Source organism: Meles meles, chromosome 16 (genome assembly GCF_922984935.1).
Source record: "Meles meles chromosome 16, mMelMel3.1 paternal haplotype, whole genome shotgun sequence".
NCBI classification, from domain to species: Eukaryota; Metazoa; Chordata; class Mammalia; order Carnivora; family Mustelidae; genus Meles; species Meles meles.
Window position 1 is genome coordinate 58,932,127 of NC_060081.1, and position 17,368 is coordinate 58,949,494.

Genomic DNA, 17,368 nt, shown 5'->3' on the forward strand with positions numbered 1-17,368 from the left:
CCATATTTTTTAGTCATTTATATTCCTTCTGTGTGAATTCTTCCAGTTGTTTCTTTTTTAAAAAATTTTTAAAGGGGCGCCTGGGTGGCTCAGTGGGTTAAAGCCTCTGCCTTCCGCTCAGGTCATGATCTCAGGGTCCTGGAATCGGGTTCCGCATCAGGCTCTCTGCTTCAGTAGGGAGCCTGCTTCCCCCTCTCTCTCTGCCTGCTTCTCTGCCTATTTGTGATCTGTCTCTGTCAAATAAATAAATAAAATCTTAAAAAAAAAAGAGAGAGAGAGAGAGAGAAAACCCTCCCATGTGAAAGATAAACCCCAAATCAAACAGGAAACAAAAAAGGTGGTGGTGGAGGGACGAGGAAGACAAAGGGACTATTTGTAGATTTGTAGAACTGATGGAAACTAAAAACAGCAACAACAAAAACTCAGATAAAAGAGGATATTGTGGGGGCGCCTGGGTGGCTCAGTGGGTTAAAGCCTCTGCCTTCAGCTCAGGTCATGATCCCAGGGTCCTGGGATCGAGTCCCACATCGGGCTGTCTGCTCAGCGGGGAACCTGCTTCCCCCTCTCTCTCTGCCTGCCTCTCTGCCTACTTGTGATCTCTGTCTGTCAAACAGATAAATAAAATCTTTAAAAAAAAAAAAAAGAGGTGATATTGTGGTGATAATAATAGGATGCTTCAAAGAAACAACTGGAGATGAAGAAAGAACTTCAAAATATAATTAAAAAATCAAGGGTGTGGGGCTGGCTCAGTCCATAGCGCATGCGACTCTTGATTGTGGGGTCATGAGTTCGAGCTCCACATTGGATGTAGAATTTATTTAAAAAAATAAATGTAAAAATATAAATATAAATATAAAAATACATGTATATTTATATATAAATAAAAATATAAAAACAGATTAAAATTATATACATATAAAATTTTAAAACTTTTAAAATTCAGTAGAAGAGTTGGAAGATAAAAACATAGTAGTGTCCCACCAAAAGGAAGAGGAAGTCAGCAAAAGATAAAATCCACTGAAAATAAAATATGCAAATTAGATCAGTCAAGAAAGGCCAATATCCAACAGATGTCCCAAACAAGAGGACAGAGAAAACAGAGAGGACAGAATTGAAAAATAGTGAAACAATACCTTCCAGAACTAAAGGACATTGGTGTCTAAACTGAAAGGGCCTATCAGGGGCCCAGCATAATAAATGGAAAAAGACCCATGTTAAGACATGGCATCATAAAATTTCAAAACACTGAGGATAAAAAGATTCTAAATCTTTCAGGAAACATTAGATTACACATAATGGCATCAAACTGCTTAAACAGCAACCAGGATACTAGAAGACAGTGAAATGATTCCTTCAAAATTCTGAAGGAAAAGTTTTCCAGTCTAGAATTCTATCCCTTGCCCCAACTATTAATTTGGTGCAAACTAGAATAAACACATTTTTCAGACAGAGAATAACTCAAAATAGGACCACCTGGCTCCCCATGCTAGCCACCGATATTTGGAGTTCTTAACAACATGGCAGACATTGACAACAAAGAACAGTCTGAACTTGATCAAGATTTGGATGATGTTGAAGAAGTAGAAGAAGAAGAAACAAAAATTGAAGCGTGTCACCTGACTGTTCAGATGATGCAAAATCCTCAGATTCTTGCAGCCCTTCAAGAAAGACTTGATGGGGCAGCGCCTGGGTGGCTCAGTGGGTTAAAGCCCCTGCCTTCTGCTCAGGTCATGATCCCAGGGTCCTGGGATCAAGGCCCGAATTGGACTCTCTGCTAAGCAGGGAGCCTGCTTCCCTTCTCTCTCTGCCTACTTATGATCTCTGTCTGTCAAATAAATAAATAAAATCTTAAAAAAAAAAAAAAGAAAGAAAGACTTGATGGTCTGGTAGAAACACCAACAGGATACATTTAAAGTTTGCCTAGAGTAGCTAAAAGACGAGAGTGAATGCTCTCAAAAATCTTCAAATTAAATGTGCACAGGTAGAAGCCAAATTCTGTGAGGAAGTTCATGATCTTGAAAGAAAGTATGCTGTTTTCTCTCAGCCTCTATTTGATAAGCGATCTGAGATCATTTATGCAATTTTAGAACCTACGGGAAAAGAATGTGAATGGAAACCAGATGAGGAGGATGAAATTTCGGAGGAGCTGAAAGAAAAAGTCAAGGTTGAAGATGAGAAAAAGGATGAAGAATAAGAAGACCCCAAGGGAATTTCTGGATTCTGGTTAACTGTGTTTAAGAACATTGACTTGCTCAGTGATATGGTTCAGGAACATGATGAACCTATTTTGAAGCACTTGAAAGACATTCAAGTGAAGTTCCCAGATGCTAGCCAGCCCATGAGTTTTGTCTTAGAATTTCACTTTGAACCCAGTGAATATTTCACAAATGAAGTGTTGACAAAGACATATAAGATGGGGTCAGAACCGGATGATTCTGATCCCTTTTCTTTTGATGGACCAGAAATGATGGGTTGTATGGGGTGTCAGGTAGATTGGAAAAAAGGAAAGAACGTCACCATGAAAACCATGAAGAAGAAGCAGAAACACGAGGGATTTGGGACAGTTCGTACTGTGACCAAAACAGTTTCCAATGACTTTTTCTTTAATTTTTTTGCCCCTCCTGAAGTTCCTGAGAGCAGAGATCTGGATGATAATGCTGAAGCTATCCTTGCTGCAGACTTTGAAATTGGTCACTTTTTATGTGAGCATATAATCCCCAAGATCAGTGTTCTACTGTACTGGAGAAGCTATTGAAGAAGATGATGATGATTATGATGAAGAAGGTAAAGAAGCAGATGAGGAAGGGGAAGAAGAAGGAAATGAGAAAAATGATCCAGACTATGACTCAAAGAAGGATCAAAACCTAGCAGAGTGCAAGCAGCAGTGAAGCAGGATGTATGTGGCCTTGAGGATAACCTACACTGTAATAGCCTAAACACAACTATTATTTACTTACAGACTTATGTTTTTGTATTTTCTTCGTAGACTCAGTAAATTGTTTTCAAAGGAAAGGAAATGATAATTTTAAAGACCAATTTGTTCTACTTAGCATTTTAACTCTAGTTTTTCTGCCAGATCTGTTGATTTCACAAATTCTTTCATGCATGTTCATTCGTAACTACGTGGTTTGGTTCTTCTGGTGTAATTTTTATCATGTAACAAAGATTTTACATTACAGCTATGAAAGTGAACAGAACTGTTAGAAGAAACTTTTTTTTTTTTGCTTTGCTAATTTTTTTCCTAAAGAACCAAAGTATTTTTTTTCAGCTGGTAGCTGAATTGGGTTTACATTTGCTTGCACGAGCTGTGCTTTGTTTTAGAAATTTAGAAATTACTTTGTTTTAGAAATGCAGTGACTAAGACAATTCCTCATTTAAAAAACAGAAACAAAACTTGTTGAGACAAATATATGGTTAAGAATTTCCAGTAAGACCACAACTGATAACTTGGATTACTAATGGTTTTTTATTTTAGGTGACATAGTTAGAAACCTAGTAAGGAAACTGTAGTAAAGAAACCTAACTCATAGTGTGGTTATTGGTTACTGTAGGAAGGTGAATAAAACCTGTTTTCACACAAAAAAAATAAAAATAAAAAAAAAACTCAAAATATGTATCTCACATACCACCCTCCCTTTTTTTAAAAAGATTTTTATTTTTAAGTCATCTCTACACCCAACATGGGGGTCAAACTTACAACCCAGGATCAAGAGTTGAAAGCTCTGCTGAGGGAACCAGCCAGGTGCCCCTCAGACACCGTTTTATTGGAAATTACTAGAGGAAATACCTTAGCAAAACAGAGAAAAAAATCAAAGGAGAGAAGGAATCCAGGAAAGAAAGGAAATGACACAAAAGAATTATAAAGGGAAGTCCCAGTATGACAGCTTTGCACCAGGCCCAGAAAACAACCAGGGTAGACTGGGGCACGATGGTGGATGTGTGAGAGAGGTCTTCAGAAAAATAATGGAACTGAAAGACTCTTTGATGTATTTAAACATTTTTTTTTTAAACTGTTCGGCACTAGGGGCGACTGGGTGGCTCAGTGGGTTGGGCCTCTGCCTTCAGCTCAGGTCATGATCCCAGGGTCCTGGGATCGAGTTCCAAGTTGGGCTCTCTGCTCAGCAGGGAGCCTGCTTCTCCCTCTCTCTCTGCCTGCCTCTCTGCCTGCTTATGATCTCTCTCTCTCTGTGTCAAATAAATAAATTAAAAAATATATTAAAAACAAACAAACAAAAAAAAAACTGCTCAGCACTTGATAGTCTACCAGAACAACTGGGAGGGAAAGGGATTGTTACAAAAAGACTAAGAAAAAACAAAACAAAACAAAATTTTTTAAAAGGCAAAAAAAAAAAAAGATTAATTATTAACCCCAAGAAAAAGAAAAGGTTATACAAGAGAAAGTAATCATAGTTATTACTTTGCCCAACAATGAACAATACACACAGTATCATAAACTATAGGTACTGACTACTGATTAATCAAACCTGTGATATAACTACTCTAAGAAAATGAGGCAAAGGGGAAGTGATAATAAAAAAAGAGCTGAATCTTTATCTCCCATTAGGGGAGTGCAATAAATAATGTCTAATATTTATAATTCAGGAAACAGCAATATGAGCTCTTACTTAGAAATATCAAAGTACCTGTACCCCTGGGGCTAATAATACATTATATGTTAATAAAAAATTTAAAAATTATTAAAAAAAATAAATATCAAAGTAGGAGAGTCTGGGTGGCTCATCTGGTTAAGTGTCTGCCTTTGGGGGCACCTGGGTGGCTCAGTGGGTTAAGCCTCTGCCTTCAGCTCAGGTCACGATCTCAGGGTCCTGGGATCGAGCCCCGCATCAGGCTTTCTGCTCTGCAGGGAGCCTGCTTCCCCTCTCTCTCTGCCTGTCTCTCTGCCTACTTGTGATCTCTCTCTGTGTGTCTAATAAATAAATAAAATCTTAAAAAAAAAAAAAAGTGTCTGCCTTTGGCGCAGGTCATGATCCCAGAGTCCTGGGATCGAGCCCCACATCAGGCTCCCTGCTCAGTGGGGCGCCTGCTTCTCCTTCTTCCCCTCCCCTCTGCTTGTGCTTTCTCTCACTACCTCTCTCTCTCAAATAAATAAATAAAATCTTAAAAAAATATATACAGAAGTAGGGCGCGTGGGTGGCTCAGCGGGTTAAAGCCCCTGCCTTCGGCTCAGGTCATGATCCCAGGGTCCTGGGATTGAGCCCCACATTGGGCTCTCTGCTCAGCAGGCAGCCTGCTTCCTCTTCTCTCTCTGCCTTCCTCTCTGCCTAGTTGTGATCTCTGTCTGTCAAATAAATAAAATCTTTTTAAAAAATGTATATATATCTATACATATATATATAGAAGTAAATACCAGCAAACACCAGAAAGTAGTTCTTTCGGGTTGAATTAGGCATGGGAAGAGAGTCAGAGGGCTGCTATTCTCATAACTCTTTTCCCAGATTTTCTGTTTGTTTTTTTAACTTTTTTTTTTTTTTTTAATAATCTCTATACCAACTCGGGGCTTGATCTCCCAACCCCAAGATCAAGTGTCTCATGCTCTTCTGACTGCCAAGCAGGCATCCTATTGTTTATTTTTTCCATCTGTGTTAACAATAACTCTCTGAGTAGTAGAATTTCAGCATCTTTTAATTAAGTTTTTTCTCTGAGCTTATCTAAATTTCCTGTAACAATCTCGTATTACTTGTATAATTAAAAAAATATATTCTTAAACACGGGATTGTTTAAAAAAAAATCCACAGCAGTAATATTACAAAACCCTACACAAACCAGGGACTGAGATTTGTTCTTTCCTTTGAGGCCTTACCTTTTATCGTGGTCAAAATGAAGAAAGCAATGAGGGTGTTGTTGATGGCACAGGTAGACTTGGCAACACAAGACAAGACCGTGTAGGGATTTAAGAGGTAGCTGGGGAAAAACATACCATGTTGGCATTAGTAATCTCAGTCAGAGCACCAGGGAGTCCTGGCCACCACAGGCCAGGATTGAAGAGATTTACTAAAACTGAACTCAAGGGAAGGCAACTTCTTAGAAATGAGTTAAGTAAAAGAGAATAAAATGGGCTTGGGCCAATGAGTATAAGACGTTGAACATCCACTGCCTATTCTGTGCTACGTGCAAGATCATCACAGAGATCCAGTAAGCCAGCAACACCATTATTCCTCCAATGGAGAAACTGTGACTCAGTGGTTAAGAAACTTGCTCAAGGTTTTACAAGCTAATCAATACATTCAAAATCAGGACTTTCTAGCTCGAAAGCTTATGTTCTTTTTATTACTTCAGATCTCATGAATGATAAAATTTTACCAGTTCCCACAGTCATATATTTTTAGGAATGGCTACAGTTGTCTTTGAAAACCAGGAAAGTAATTTTTCCTCAATCAAGCTCCTAAGCTCTGATGCAGGCCGCCCCTCCCCCTTTCCTCCAAGAGGTCAGAGCAGCTTGGGGTTATCCTCTTGATGGTCAAGCTGTATCCACCAAGTCAGATGCCAAGGACAGGGTAAGTATCTGCTGAATTCAACAAGCTGGTTGCCACAAAATTTCAAGACAGGACACCTTAAACTTCCACTGGGAAGGAATTAAGCTGAAAAACCTAGTCTCTGCTTGAGATGGAAAGGAATGGACTGAGAAATGAATTTAAAATGCTGATTAGGGAAATTTTATATCGTCATAAGAGATGGTTATTTTATTTATTTCTATCCTGCTTCCACAAAAGATTTGAGGCAGCTCAAATGAGAACAGATAATAAAAACTAATAGCAAAATAAAAATAGAAATAAAAAAGCAAGACCAGGAAAAATAGACAGAAAAAAAATAAGGGCCAAGGGAAAAAAAGACCAAATGGGTCTTCTACAGCACCGTGATAATCAGCTTCAAATCTAGTTCTGAGTTTCCTGGCAGACAGAGTGAAAAGGGAGACCAGTTACATAATTCTGATTGTTAGATAGGAAGAAACATACCAGCGTCTCAGGGACAGATTATAATTATTATTCACCAATAAAGGCCTTAAATCCAATACCTCCCAGGGCTGTAAGATTAGCAGTTCTAAAGCCAAAGGCCCAAAATTGTTGGTATTTTTTTTCAACAACCACAGATAGGCCTGTTACACAACCTTTAAAGAAATGGCTGCTACTATTATAAAAGAATCCCCAGGAGATATATGAGTCCATAAGGGACTCATAATGTTGCTAAACCTCTGGTTCTATTAGGCAATTCCTGCTAATATTTCTGAAATACAAAGATATGAAAGTTGTTTGGTGGAAGAGGGGGGAAAAAGTAATTTCTAAACAGCAGGTGAATGTTCGAGAAGCAGCTGCTTGGCCACCTATACGGAATACTGAACAGGAGATTCAACACAAAGCAGAGGGTTGAATAAACTGTCCTCACAAGGCCCCTTCTAATTCTGAAGTTCTAAGGTCAGGTTTTTCCATGAAGAAACCTGTCTGTCTTGTTTACGGTGTATCCCTCGAAGCTAGTATATTATTAATATTCAGTGACTATTAGTTTGACTGAATCATTATTCAAATTTGCCTATCTCCAGAATATAAACGGGAATAACCTGACAGAATTAAATTTACTGGCAGCCCAGAGCACTTTCAGAGAAATCTCTTACAGAGCTTCGGTAAGTTCTACTCTCCCACACTGGTCTCCCAGCTGGGATGGGTCTGTTTGGCTCTAGTTTTCTAAACTACAAATGCGGGACTTAGTGTACATGAACTACACGAGCTGCTCAAAATAATGGCCACATAAAGATCAGAATTTTATTCAATCCAAATATACAATTAAAGAACTTTTTTTTTTTTTGGAAAAACTGATTACAAGTAGGCTGGAGCCCAGATCAGCATAGAGTGAAAAAGCGTTTGTGAAGGGTTGATTGTGCATGTCCCTGTGTGAGGCTTTGTCCCAACAGAAACAGAATGGCTCTGTCTCCTTTGCTGGCCAGGACCCCAGTTGTGCAACAGAACCACAGCAAGTACTTGATGACTAAGACTGCAAATCTCCAAAAATGCAACAAACAACATGAGAAAGTCTCATCAGATTTTCCTTGCGTTCGTTGGCACTGAGCCCTGTTTTGTCAAAGAATACTTACAACAGGGCCACTTTCAGAGGAATGTAACGCATTTCCATCGGGGTTCGGATGAGTTCGGCCACATCTGGGGCATACTGGTCTAGTTCAAGGAGGAGTTTCTGCTTTTTAAACTGGCAAAAAGAAATGACAAAACATTACTTCCCATTGCTTTTAGAATAAAGACAGCAGTCCGTCTGTGGCCCACATCGCCTCACCTGTCCAGGCTTACCTCACACCCACCTGTCCCCTCAGCTCTCACTCCCTGGGTTCCAGCACCATGAACATGCTGTAACTGTTGTGCTCTCAGGCCTTTGATTTGACCTGGGACAACCTCTTCTCTTTTCCTACTTAGCTCCCACATTCCTTTAGATCTCTGTTAAATCATTTCTTCCTCAGGAAGGCACACTCACCACCCCCTCCAGTGAAATCTCCCTATAACACCTTCTTTCACAGCACTGCTCATGGTTACAACTTTCTTATTTATGTGACTAATATCTGTCTCCCTCACTAGACTATGAGTTCCATGAGGGGAGGGACAATGTTTATTTGCCAGGACCTGGTACAGTGAGCAAACAGTGAGCATCTATTGAATGGCTGAATGAATCAGTGGCAAAGCAATGTTGTCGGCCATTCCGAATGGTTATCACTGGCACGCCAGGGTGGCTCAGTGCGTGAAGCATCTCCCTTCGGCTCAAGTCACGACCCTAGTGTCCTGGGATCAAGGCCTCCTGCTCAGCAGGGAGTCTCTTTTCCCTCTCCTTCTGCCCCTCCCCCTGCTTGTGCTCTCTCTCCCTCTCTCTCTAATAAAATCTTAAAAAAAAAAGTTATCATGAGTGGCCTAAGGACTCCAAAATTCCATCAGCAAAGTGAAATATTTTCATACAAAATGAAATGATCCCCTGAATGTCACAGTATCCTGGGTTTCCTTCCAAGCTCTCCTGTTTCAAGTTTTTGCCTTCCACAGAGGAAGTGGGGAAGGGCCATGATGAAGAGAAGTAGGAGGGCTGGGTGTGGCTGGGCAGCTAGAGAGTCTAGAGGGAGTGAGATGGGAGCGGAAAGCTCTTGTCTTCTCCTGTTGTGTCCCAACAAATTCATGGGTGTGCTCCAGAATGAAAAAAAGTTAGGCAACCCTATAAGCAAACACGGGTCAGACTATAGGTGGAAAAAGCCTCTGAACCCAAAATGGGGAGCTTTGCTGATTTAATGGTCAGAGAATCTTATTTCAAGAGTATAAAATCAATGCTGCAGCCAACTATAAAACAGTGTATTGCGAGGAGCTAAATGAGCAAGGGCTTCACTCTCTGTGCATGACAGAATATTTAATAATGAAAAAGGCAGCTCCTTGAAGAATACATATGGCATTGTACCATTCATACAAAGTTCAAAGCATGCAAAATAATACTACATGTTATTTAGGATCTATACAAACAGCAAAAGTTAAGGCCACGTGGGGTAACAATAAACACTAAATCCACAACAGTGGTAACTGGTGAGAGGGAGAATAAAGAGATGAAAATTGCAGAGGTGCGTACAAGTGTAATATTTTATTTATTTATTTATTTATTTGAGATACAGCGTGCAAACATGAGTGGGGGAGGGGCAGAGGGAGAGGGAGAGAATCTCAAGCAGACTCCCCGCTGAGCGCAGAGCCCTATGCAGGGCTCCATCCCACAACCCCAAGATCATGACCTGAGCTGAAACCAAGAGTTGGACACTCAACCAAATGAGCCACCCACGTGCTCCATGTAATGTTTTATTTTTGAACCTGAAATAAGTTCACAGTAGGTATTATTCTTTACATATTTTTGCATGTCTTAGGTATTTCAGAATTTTTTTTAATGGAAAAGTTTTTTAGAAATGTTAAAGATCGATCTTTCAGTTCAAAAGAAAATTGAGGAGTTATCACAGGAATACAGGTAAGCCCAGACTTCTTGCACAGATTTAAACAGAGGCTTAATCAGAAAACATGAACCAACTTCAAAAACCTAGTTTGATCATCTCTGAGAGTTCAGGGTAGACAGCGGGGAATTATCATCCCTAAGAGTTAGGTACCATTCACAGGTGGGTTGTGTAATTAAAAAGACAATATATAAAGTAAGGTGCTTTTATCAGAGGGGCTGGCTTGGCAGATAAAGCACTTAGCGAGGTCAGCTGCAGCAGTGATTGAGGAAGGAGGCCCTGCCCCGCTACCTAAAGGTCCTGGAGTTCCTGCAAAAAGGCGGCCACCTATATAGGCCGAGACCCACAAAGGAGGCTACTGAGAGGAAACGGGTTGACCCAGGAGCAGCCAGAGGACAGGTGGAAACACAGACCTGTTCTGCAAGCTGGAAGCCAGTCAGCAGGATGACAAAAGGAGAGGGGCGCAGCTCAACAGGCAGGTGCAGAGCCCGTGCAGAGGTGACACTGTGCCAACGACTAAAGAAAAGTACTTCCTTGTCACCCCACTCTTCCAAAATAGTTTGAAACAGGGAGATTTTATAAAAGGAAAGTCTGCAGGTGAGGGCAGTCAGGTCAGCATTTCCCAGATTCTCTGCTACATCTCTTTTTGTCTCCCCCCCAGTCTCACCAGCAAAGCACCCATTATGCCTGGCCTCACAGGCCCAATGTTGACTCAGCTCCTTGAAGAATAACAAAAATTCCTTTTAAAAAACCCCCACTGGATCCAGTTAGAGACAAGAAAATGGCTAAAAGTCTAAGGAAAAGTGAACACATACACACACACCAAGAAAATAGTAAAAGTATAACAATAAATGAGGTTAAGGAGTACAATTTAAAATCCAAAGATAAATATCTCTAGATATATTCAGCAGCCTTGCTGAATATATCTCAATGATGAGATTTAAAGCTACCATAGGAGAGGTTAAAAGTGGCCTGAAAGGTAATTACCTGGCTGCACTGTCTCCATGATCATTAACCACCTTGTACACAGATGCTTGTTATATTTCAATATGCATATTAGGTTATATTTCAATAGAAATTTTTGAATTTAAAAAAATTGGGGTGCCTAGGTGGCTCAGTGGGTTAAGCCTCTGCCTTTGGCTCAGGTCATGATCTCAGGGTCCCAGGATGGAGCCCCACATCAGGCTCTCTGCTCAGCAGGGAGCCTACTTCCCACCCTGCACCCCTGCCTGCCTCTCTGCCTACTTGTGATCTCTCTCTCTCTGTCAAATAAATAAATAAAATCTTAAAAAAAAAAAAAATCTTGGGGCACCTGGGTGGCTCAGTTGTTAAGTGTCTGCCTTGGGCTCAGGTCATGATCCCAGGGTCCTGGGATCAAGCCCCAAATCCGGCTCCCTGCTCAGTGGGAAGCCTGCTTCTACCGCTCGCACTCCCCCTGCTTGTGTTCCCTCTTGCTGTCCCTCTCTCTCTGTGTCAAATAATTAAAATCCTAAGAAAAAAAAAATCTTCAGCTAATTTACCTCTGCATGCCTCAGCTTGTGAGGAGACCATGACCTGAGCGAAGGCAGACACTTAACTGACTTGAGCCACCCAGGCACCCCCAAGACATACTCTTTTAGCAACATTCAAGTATACAATAGTAACTATATTCACCATGCTGTACATTAGATATCTAGAACTTATTCATCTTACAACTAGCAGTTTGTACCCTTTGACCAACATCTTCCCATTTCCCCTACTCCCAAATGCACACCCCCCGCCGGCCTGGCAACCACCAATGTACCACCAATGTACCACCAATGTACAATGTCTGTTTCTGTGAGTCTGACTTATTTATTTATTTTAAAGTAAGCTTCCTGCCCAATGTGGGACTTGAACTCACTTTCCCAAGATCAAGAGTCACATGCTCTACCAGCCAAGCCAATCACGTTCCCTGGTGTGACTTTTTTTTTAAAGATTTATTTATTTATTTTAGAGAGAGGGAGCACACACGCATATGAGTGTGGCAGGGGAGGGCACAGGAAGAGAGAGTCTTTAGCAGACTCAGAACTGAGCCTGTGCTGACATAAAACTCGATCTCATGAGCCTGAGATCAGGACCTAAGCAGAAACTAGGAGCCAGACACTTAACCAAATGTGCCACCCAGGCACCCCCAAGTTGACTTTTTAAGATTCCACATGTAAATAAGACCACACAGTATTTGTCTTGGTCTGACTTCCATTAGCATAATGCTCTCAGGTTTATAAATGTTATCCCAAATGCTCTGCTGGTTTAAGATGTGCACTCCTTGGGTCTCAGTGATAAGTCTCTAAAATGCAGGGGGTTTTTTTGTTTTTGTTTTTGTTTTTTTTAACAAATTTCTATACCCGCTGTGGGGCCTGAACTCACAACTCTCAGATAAAGTCACAAGCTCTACCAAGCCAGCCAAGTGCCCCAATTCAAGGGTTTTATAGGCCTATTAAGCCTATAAATGGACCCCAAGTTAAAAATTCCCAACCTAGATATCTTATAAATCTCTTTGAGGTCCGTAATTCTAGAATTCACCAGCTTTATTACTAATGACCAGTGCCACAGAAAGGCAAACTGCTCCTTCTGGTTCTATTACCGAGTAACAGAAGTGAAAATGAAGGATAAACAGACAACACAAAAAGGATATGTCCTCCTCTCCCTCGGGTCTAAATCCTCTCAGTGGCTCCCAGCCAGTCAAGGAGGACTGCAGCCAATTTTTAAAATAACTACATGGATAGTGCATACGGTTAATCTGTTAACTCTTTTAGAACCCAGGAAAATGGAAATGGTCACAATATACCATTCCCCTTGGCTATTGCATAGGGATTAAGACTAAGTTTACATCAATACTTTCTATAGGCATTTACTACATGCTAAATTTTCCAAATAATGGGGTCCCTGGATGGCTCAGTGGGTTAAAGCTTCTGCCTTCGGTTCAGGTCATAATCTCAGGGTCCTGGGATTGAGCCCCGCATTGGGCTCTCTGCTCAGAGGGAGCCTGCTTCTCCCTCTCTCTCTGCCTGCCTCTCTGCCTACTTGTGATCTCTGTCAAATAAATAAATAAAATCTTTAAAAAAAATAAAAAATAAAAAATAAATTTTCCAAATAAGATTGCTCTCTGCAGGGAAACTGAATCTACGCTGGGAATCCAATTTTACCTCCAACAGGAATAACAGTTAAAATCTGTATTCATGAAAGGAAGATTTTTAAGGGTCCTCGTTAATAGTTGTAGTTCAGCTCTGCTCCAGAAAGTCTGAATTTGGGCGCCTGGGTGGCTCCGTGGGTTAAAGCCTCTGCTTTCGGCTCAGGTCATGATCCTAGGGTCCTGGGATCGAGCCTCACATTGGGTTTCTGCTCGGTGGGGAGACTGCTTCCCTCTCTCTCTCTGCCTGCCTCTCTGCCTACTTGTGATCTCTGTCAAATAAATAAATAAAATCTTAAAAAAAAAAAAAGAAAGTCTGAACTTGCACAGGTGAAATATTAAGCTACACAGATTAAATTGACCCTTTTGTATCTATTAATAAAGCTGTCTTGTTGGTTGGGGTTTGACCATTCCAGGGCTGGCTTCACAGGCCAGTAGCTTCTCTCCCACTTCTTAGTATTTTTAAACAGTTGGATCCTTCAGTACATGACCTTTGATTCTTTGTAGTAACAGAGACCAGAAGACTACCAAAAACACCAGTTCTGTCTCCCCCGCTGACTACTTACCACAACTTTATTGAAGTCCTGGATTGCAAAATACAGAGCAATGGCGGTGAGTGCATCAGTGATCTGTCGAGAGAAAGAGAAATAAGAGTGTAGGAGGGATGGAATGCTGCCAGGGCCTAGAGCTTTGGGATAGTGGTGGACTGTTCAGTAATGAACTCTTACAGTCAGGCAGAACCTCAACTCTCACTTTGACTGCCCAAATGTAAAGCCCTACAGGGAGATTTGACTGGAAATCCCTGCGGACTGGCACCCACCAAGATTTATGTTAGCCTGGTGGACCACATCTGTTCTTTAATTACAAGTTACTGAAGTTTTCTGTAAAACAGGAATAACACCCAATGCTTTGCAGGCCTGATGTCTGTCAAGTGCCTAGCATGAAGTAAATCCTCAGCAAACAGGAGCCATTATAATGATTAAGGAAGACTTCAGTGGGCCTCCTACTTGACCCAGATTTTCAACCTGACATAGGCAAGTGTTTCAAATTACTTTCTCTCAGAACAGCCCTGTCATCTCAAGTTTGAAGGCTACTGCCCCTGAGAGTCTCATCAGGCCGATGTCCACTGCATGGAATCTCTTGGTAGAATGCTTAGGAAATTCAGGATGCCCTCTACACTGGCACCACAATTAAAAACAATCACAGAATCTTGGCGCTACAAAGTTTGAGACTACACAGTCCAGAAACCAAGTATAAGGAATTGGAATTGTTCAAATGTCAGAGACTACTTACTCCCTATACTTCCATAATACTATCACAGTACTATGGATTATACAGTATTATCCACAGTATGGAATTCAAATTAAGGATAGGGTTTTCTTTTATACTCTCAAAAACTCCTAAGCTCCTATAAGATATTTTTTTTTTCTTAAAAACAAGATAAAAGACTCTACAGATATATATGTATTGACTTTATGTGGAAGGTTACTTACCATAAATACCAATTCAGCATAGTCAATCAGGAAATGAAAGAGGTATATTATTAGTGGAGTCTGTAGGAGAAAAACAAGCAAACAAACAAATTAACTTAAATCTTACTGTTATCAGTTTCCAGTGTAGGGAATGGGGAAGAAGCTAATCTCTCAGCAAAAATCTTTCTTTTCTGGAATACTGTTCTATGCTAGTTGGCCAGTATATTTGGGGGAGAATAATTTAGTGTTACTGGATCATTTTTTGCCATGGGGCCTATCTGAGCTGAGTAAAGAGAACAAAATATGACATGGGCTAAATATCTTTTGAGGAACACATTAAAGCTATGAGGTAAACTTTAGTTCTAAGCCATACAGAATAGCCAAGGGGAATGCCACAGAGCACTAAGATTGCTGAAATCAAAAAATAAATAGGGAAATGTTTCCCCCGCCTTTTGTCCTCTGAGATGTTTTATATCATTAGTGTTATTGCCTCCTCAAATATTTGGGAAAATGTGCTCACTGTGAAGTCATCGTGGCATGGGTTTTCTTTAAGAGATGATTTTAATTACAGATTAAATTTCTTTTTTAAGACTTTTATTTATTTATTTGACAGAGAGAGTGAGAGCACAAGCAGGGGGAGTGGCAAGCAGAGGGAGAAGGAGAAGCAGGCTCCCCACAGAGCAGGGGGAGCCCGATGTGGGACTCAAACCCAGGATCCCAGGATCATGACCTGAGCCAAAGGCAGTTGTTCAACCAACCGAGCCACCCAGGTGCCACTATAGATTAAATTTCTTTCACAGTTTCTTGCCTTAAAGTGTTTCTTTTTCTGATGTCAGTAGAGCTACATCAGCTTCTTTGTGTTAATGTTTGCTCAATATAACTTGTCCTGTATTTTTAGGTTTTACTTTTTTCTGCATCGTCATATGTAAGATGTGTTTCTTTTTTTTTTTTTAAAGATTTTATTTATTTATTTATTTGTCAGAGAGAGAGAGAGAGGGAGAACACAAGCAGGTAGAGCAGCAGGCAGAAGCAGAGAGAGAAGCAGGCTCCCTGCTGAGCAAGGAGCCTGATGAGGGACTCGATCCCAGGACTCTGGGATCATGACCTGAGCCAAAGGCAGCAGCTTAACCAACTGAGCCACCCAGGCATCCCGTAAGATGTGTTTCTTAAAAGCAGCATATAATTACTTTTCTTTTTTTTTAATGATTCATTCTAGAGACAGAGTGTACACACAAGCAGGGGGAGAGGCAGAAAGAGAGGAAGGGAATTTCAAGCAGGCTCCTACCCCCTGCTGAGCACAGAGCCCAACATGGGGCTCCATCCCACCACCCTGAGATCAGACCTGAGCAGCAATCCAGAGTTGGCTGCTTAACCGACTGAGCCACCCAGATGCCCCACTTTTTAAAAAAAAAATTTTTTTTAAGTCTTTATTTGACAGAGAGGGGGGGGGGACAAGAAGAGGGAGCAGGAAAAGGAGAAACAGGATCCCTGCTCAGCAGAGAGCCCGATGTGGGGCTCAATCCCAGGGCCCTGGGATGAGGACCTGAGCCAAAGGCAGATGCTTAACCAACTGACCCATTCAGGCAACCCTACTTCTCTTTAACCTAATCTGACAACTGTTATCTTTTAGTTGACTTTATAGTCTATTTACATTTAATGTAATTAATGATGTATTTGTGTTTAAGTTTACCACCTTACTATTCTATTTTCCATTTGTCCCATTTTTCTCTTTCTTGCTTGCTTCCTCATTATTTTTTATTATTCTATTTTCTCCTCTACTAGTTTGTTGGTTAGACACTTAGCTACTATTCTTTCAGTGATTATGGAAATTATGGAATAGGTCTTTGACTTTAATTAGCATATAATATAAATTACATCTTTTACTACTTTCTAGATTAATAAGGACCTTTGAATACTTTAATTCCATATAGCTACTCCCAGTCTTTTCTGTTTTTCGTGCTACAGCTTTAATTCTACATGCATTTTAAACCCATAAGGCATTATTATTATTTTATATAGTTAATATTTATTTTACTCACATATCTACTTTTTTCACTATTACTTATTCCTTCCTATATTCCATGATGCTGTTGAGAACAATAATCCTGACTTTTTATAATTTTTTAAATGCTGGCAACAAATTCTATCAATTTTAATTTGCTTGGAAATGTCTTTACCTTCATCTCTGAGAGATAATATCCCCTTTGGCTGTTTGTAATCTGTAATCTGTCTTTGATTTTGAGCAGTTTTATTAAAATGTATGTTTTTCTTTGAATTTATCCTGCTTGGGTTTATAGAGCTTCTTGAATTGACATATTTCATAAATTTTTTTTTAAAGATTTTATTTCTTTATTTGACAGAGAGAGAGATCACAAGTAGGCAGAGAGGCAGGCAGAGAGAGAGGAGGAAGCAGGCTCCCTGCGGAGCAGAGAGCCCAACGCCGGGCCCGATCCCAGGATCCTGAGACCATGACCCGAGCGGAAGGCAGCGGCCCAATCCACTGAGCCACCCAGGTGCCCCGACATATTTCATAAATTTTGAAAAAAAACTTCAGTAACTAATCTCTTCAAATAATGTTTCTGCCTCATTCTGTCTCTTCTCCCATTCTGGAACTCCTTTTATTTTATTTTATTTCATTTCATTTTAAAGATTTTACTTATTTATTTGAGAGAGAGAATGAGAGGGAGAGCATGAGAGGGTGGAGGGTGGGAGGGAGAAGCAGACTCCCTGCTGAGCAGGCAGCCTGATGCATGACTGGATCCT

General features: G+C 40.5%; 1 protein-coding gene and 1 pseudogene across 2 annotated transcripts in view; one reads left to right on the forward strand and one right to left on the reverse strand.

Annotated features, from left to right (window-relative positions):
• PIGU (phosphatidylinositol glycan anchor biosynthesis class U) overlaps positions 1-17,368 on the reverse strand; it is an 86,704-nt gene that overhangs the window by 49,191 nt on the left and 20,145 nt on the right. For both annotated transcript variants that reach the window (XM_045981523.1, XM_045981522.1), the window contains exons 3-6: positions 14,627-14,686; positions 13,700-13,762; positions 8,105-8,214; positions 5,822-5,922 (exon numbers count right to left, since the gene is read on the reverse strand). In XM_045981523.1, coding sequence (XP_045837479.1) covers positions 5,822-5,922; positions 8,105-8,214; positions 13,700-13,762; positions 14,627-14,686 — 334 coding nt within the window. The remainder of the gene's footprint in view (positions 1-5,821; positions 5,923-8,104; positions 8,215-13,699; positions 13,763-14,626; positions 14,687-17,368) is intronic.
• Positions 1,481-2,989, forward strand: LOC123927046 (annotated as a pseudogene).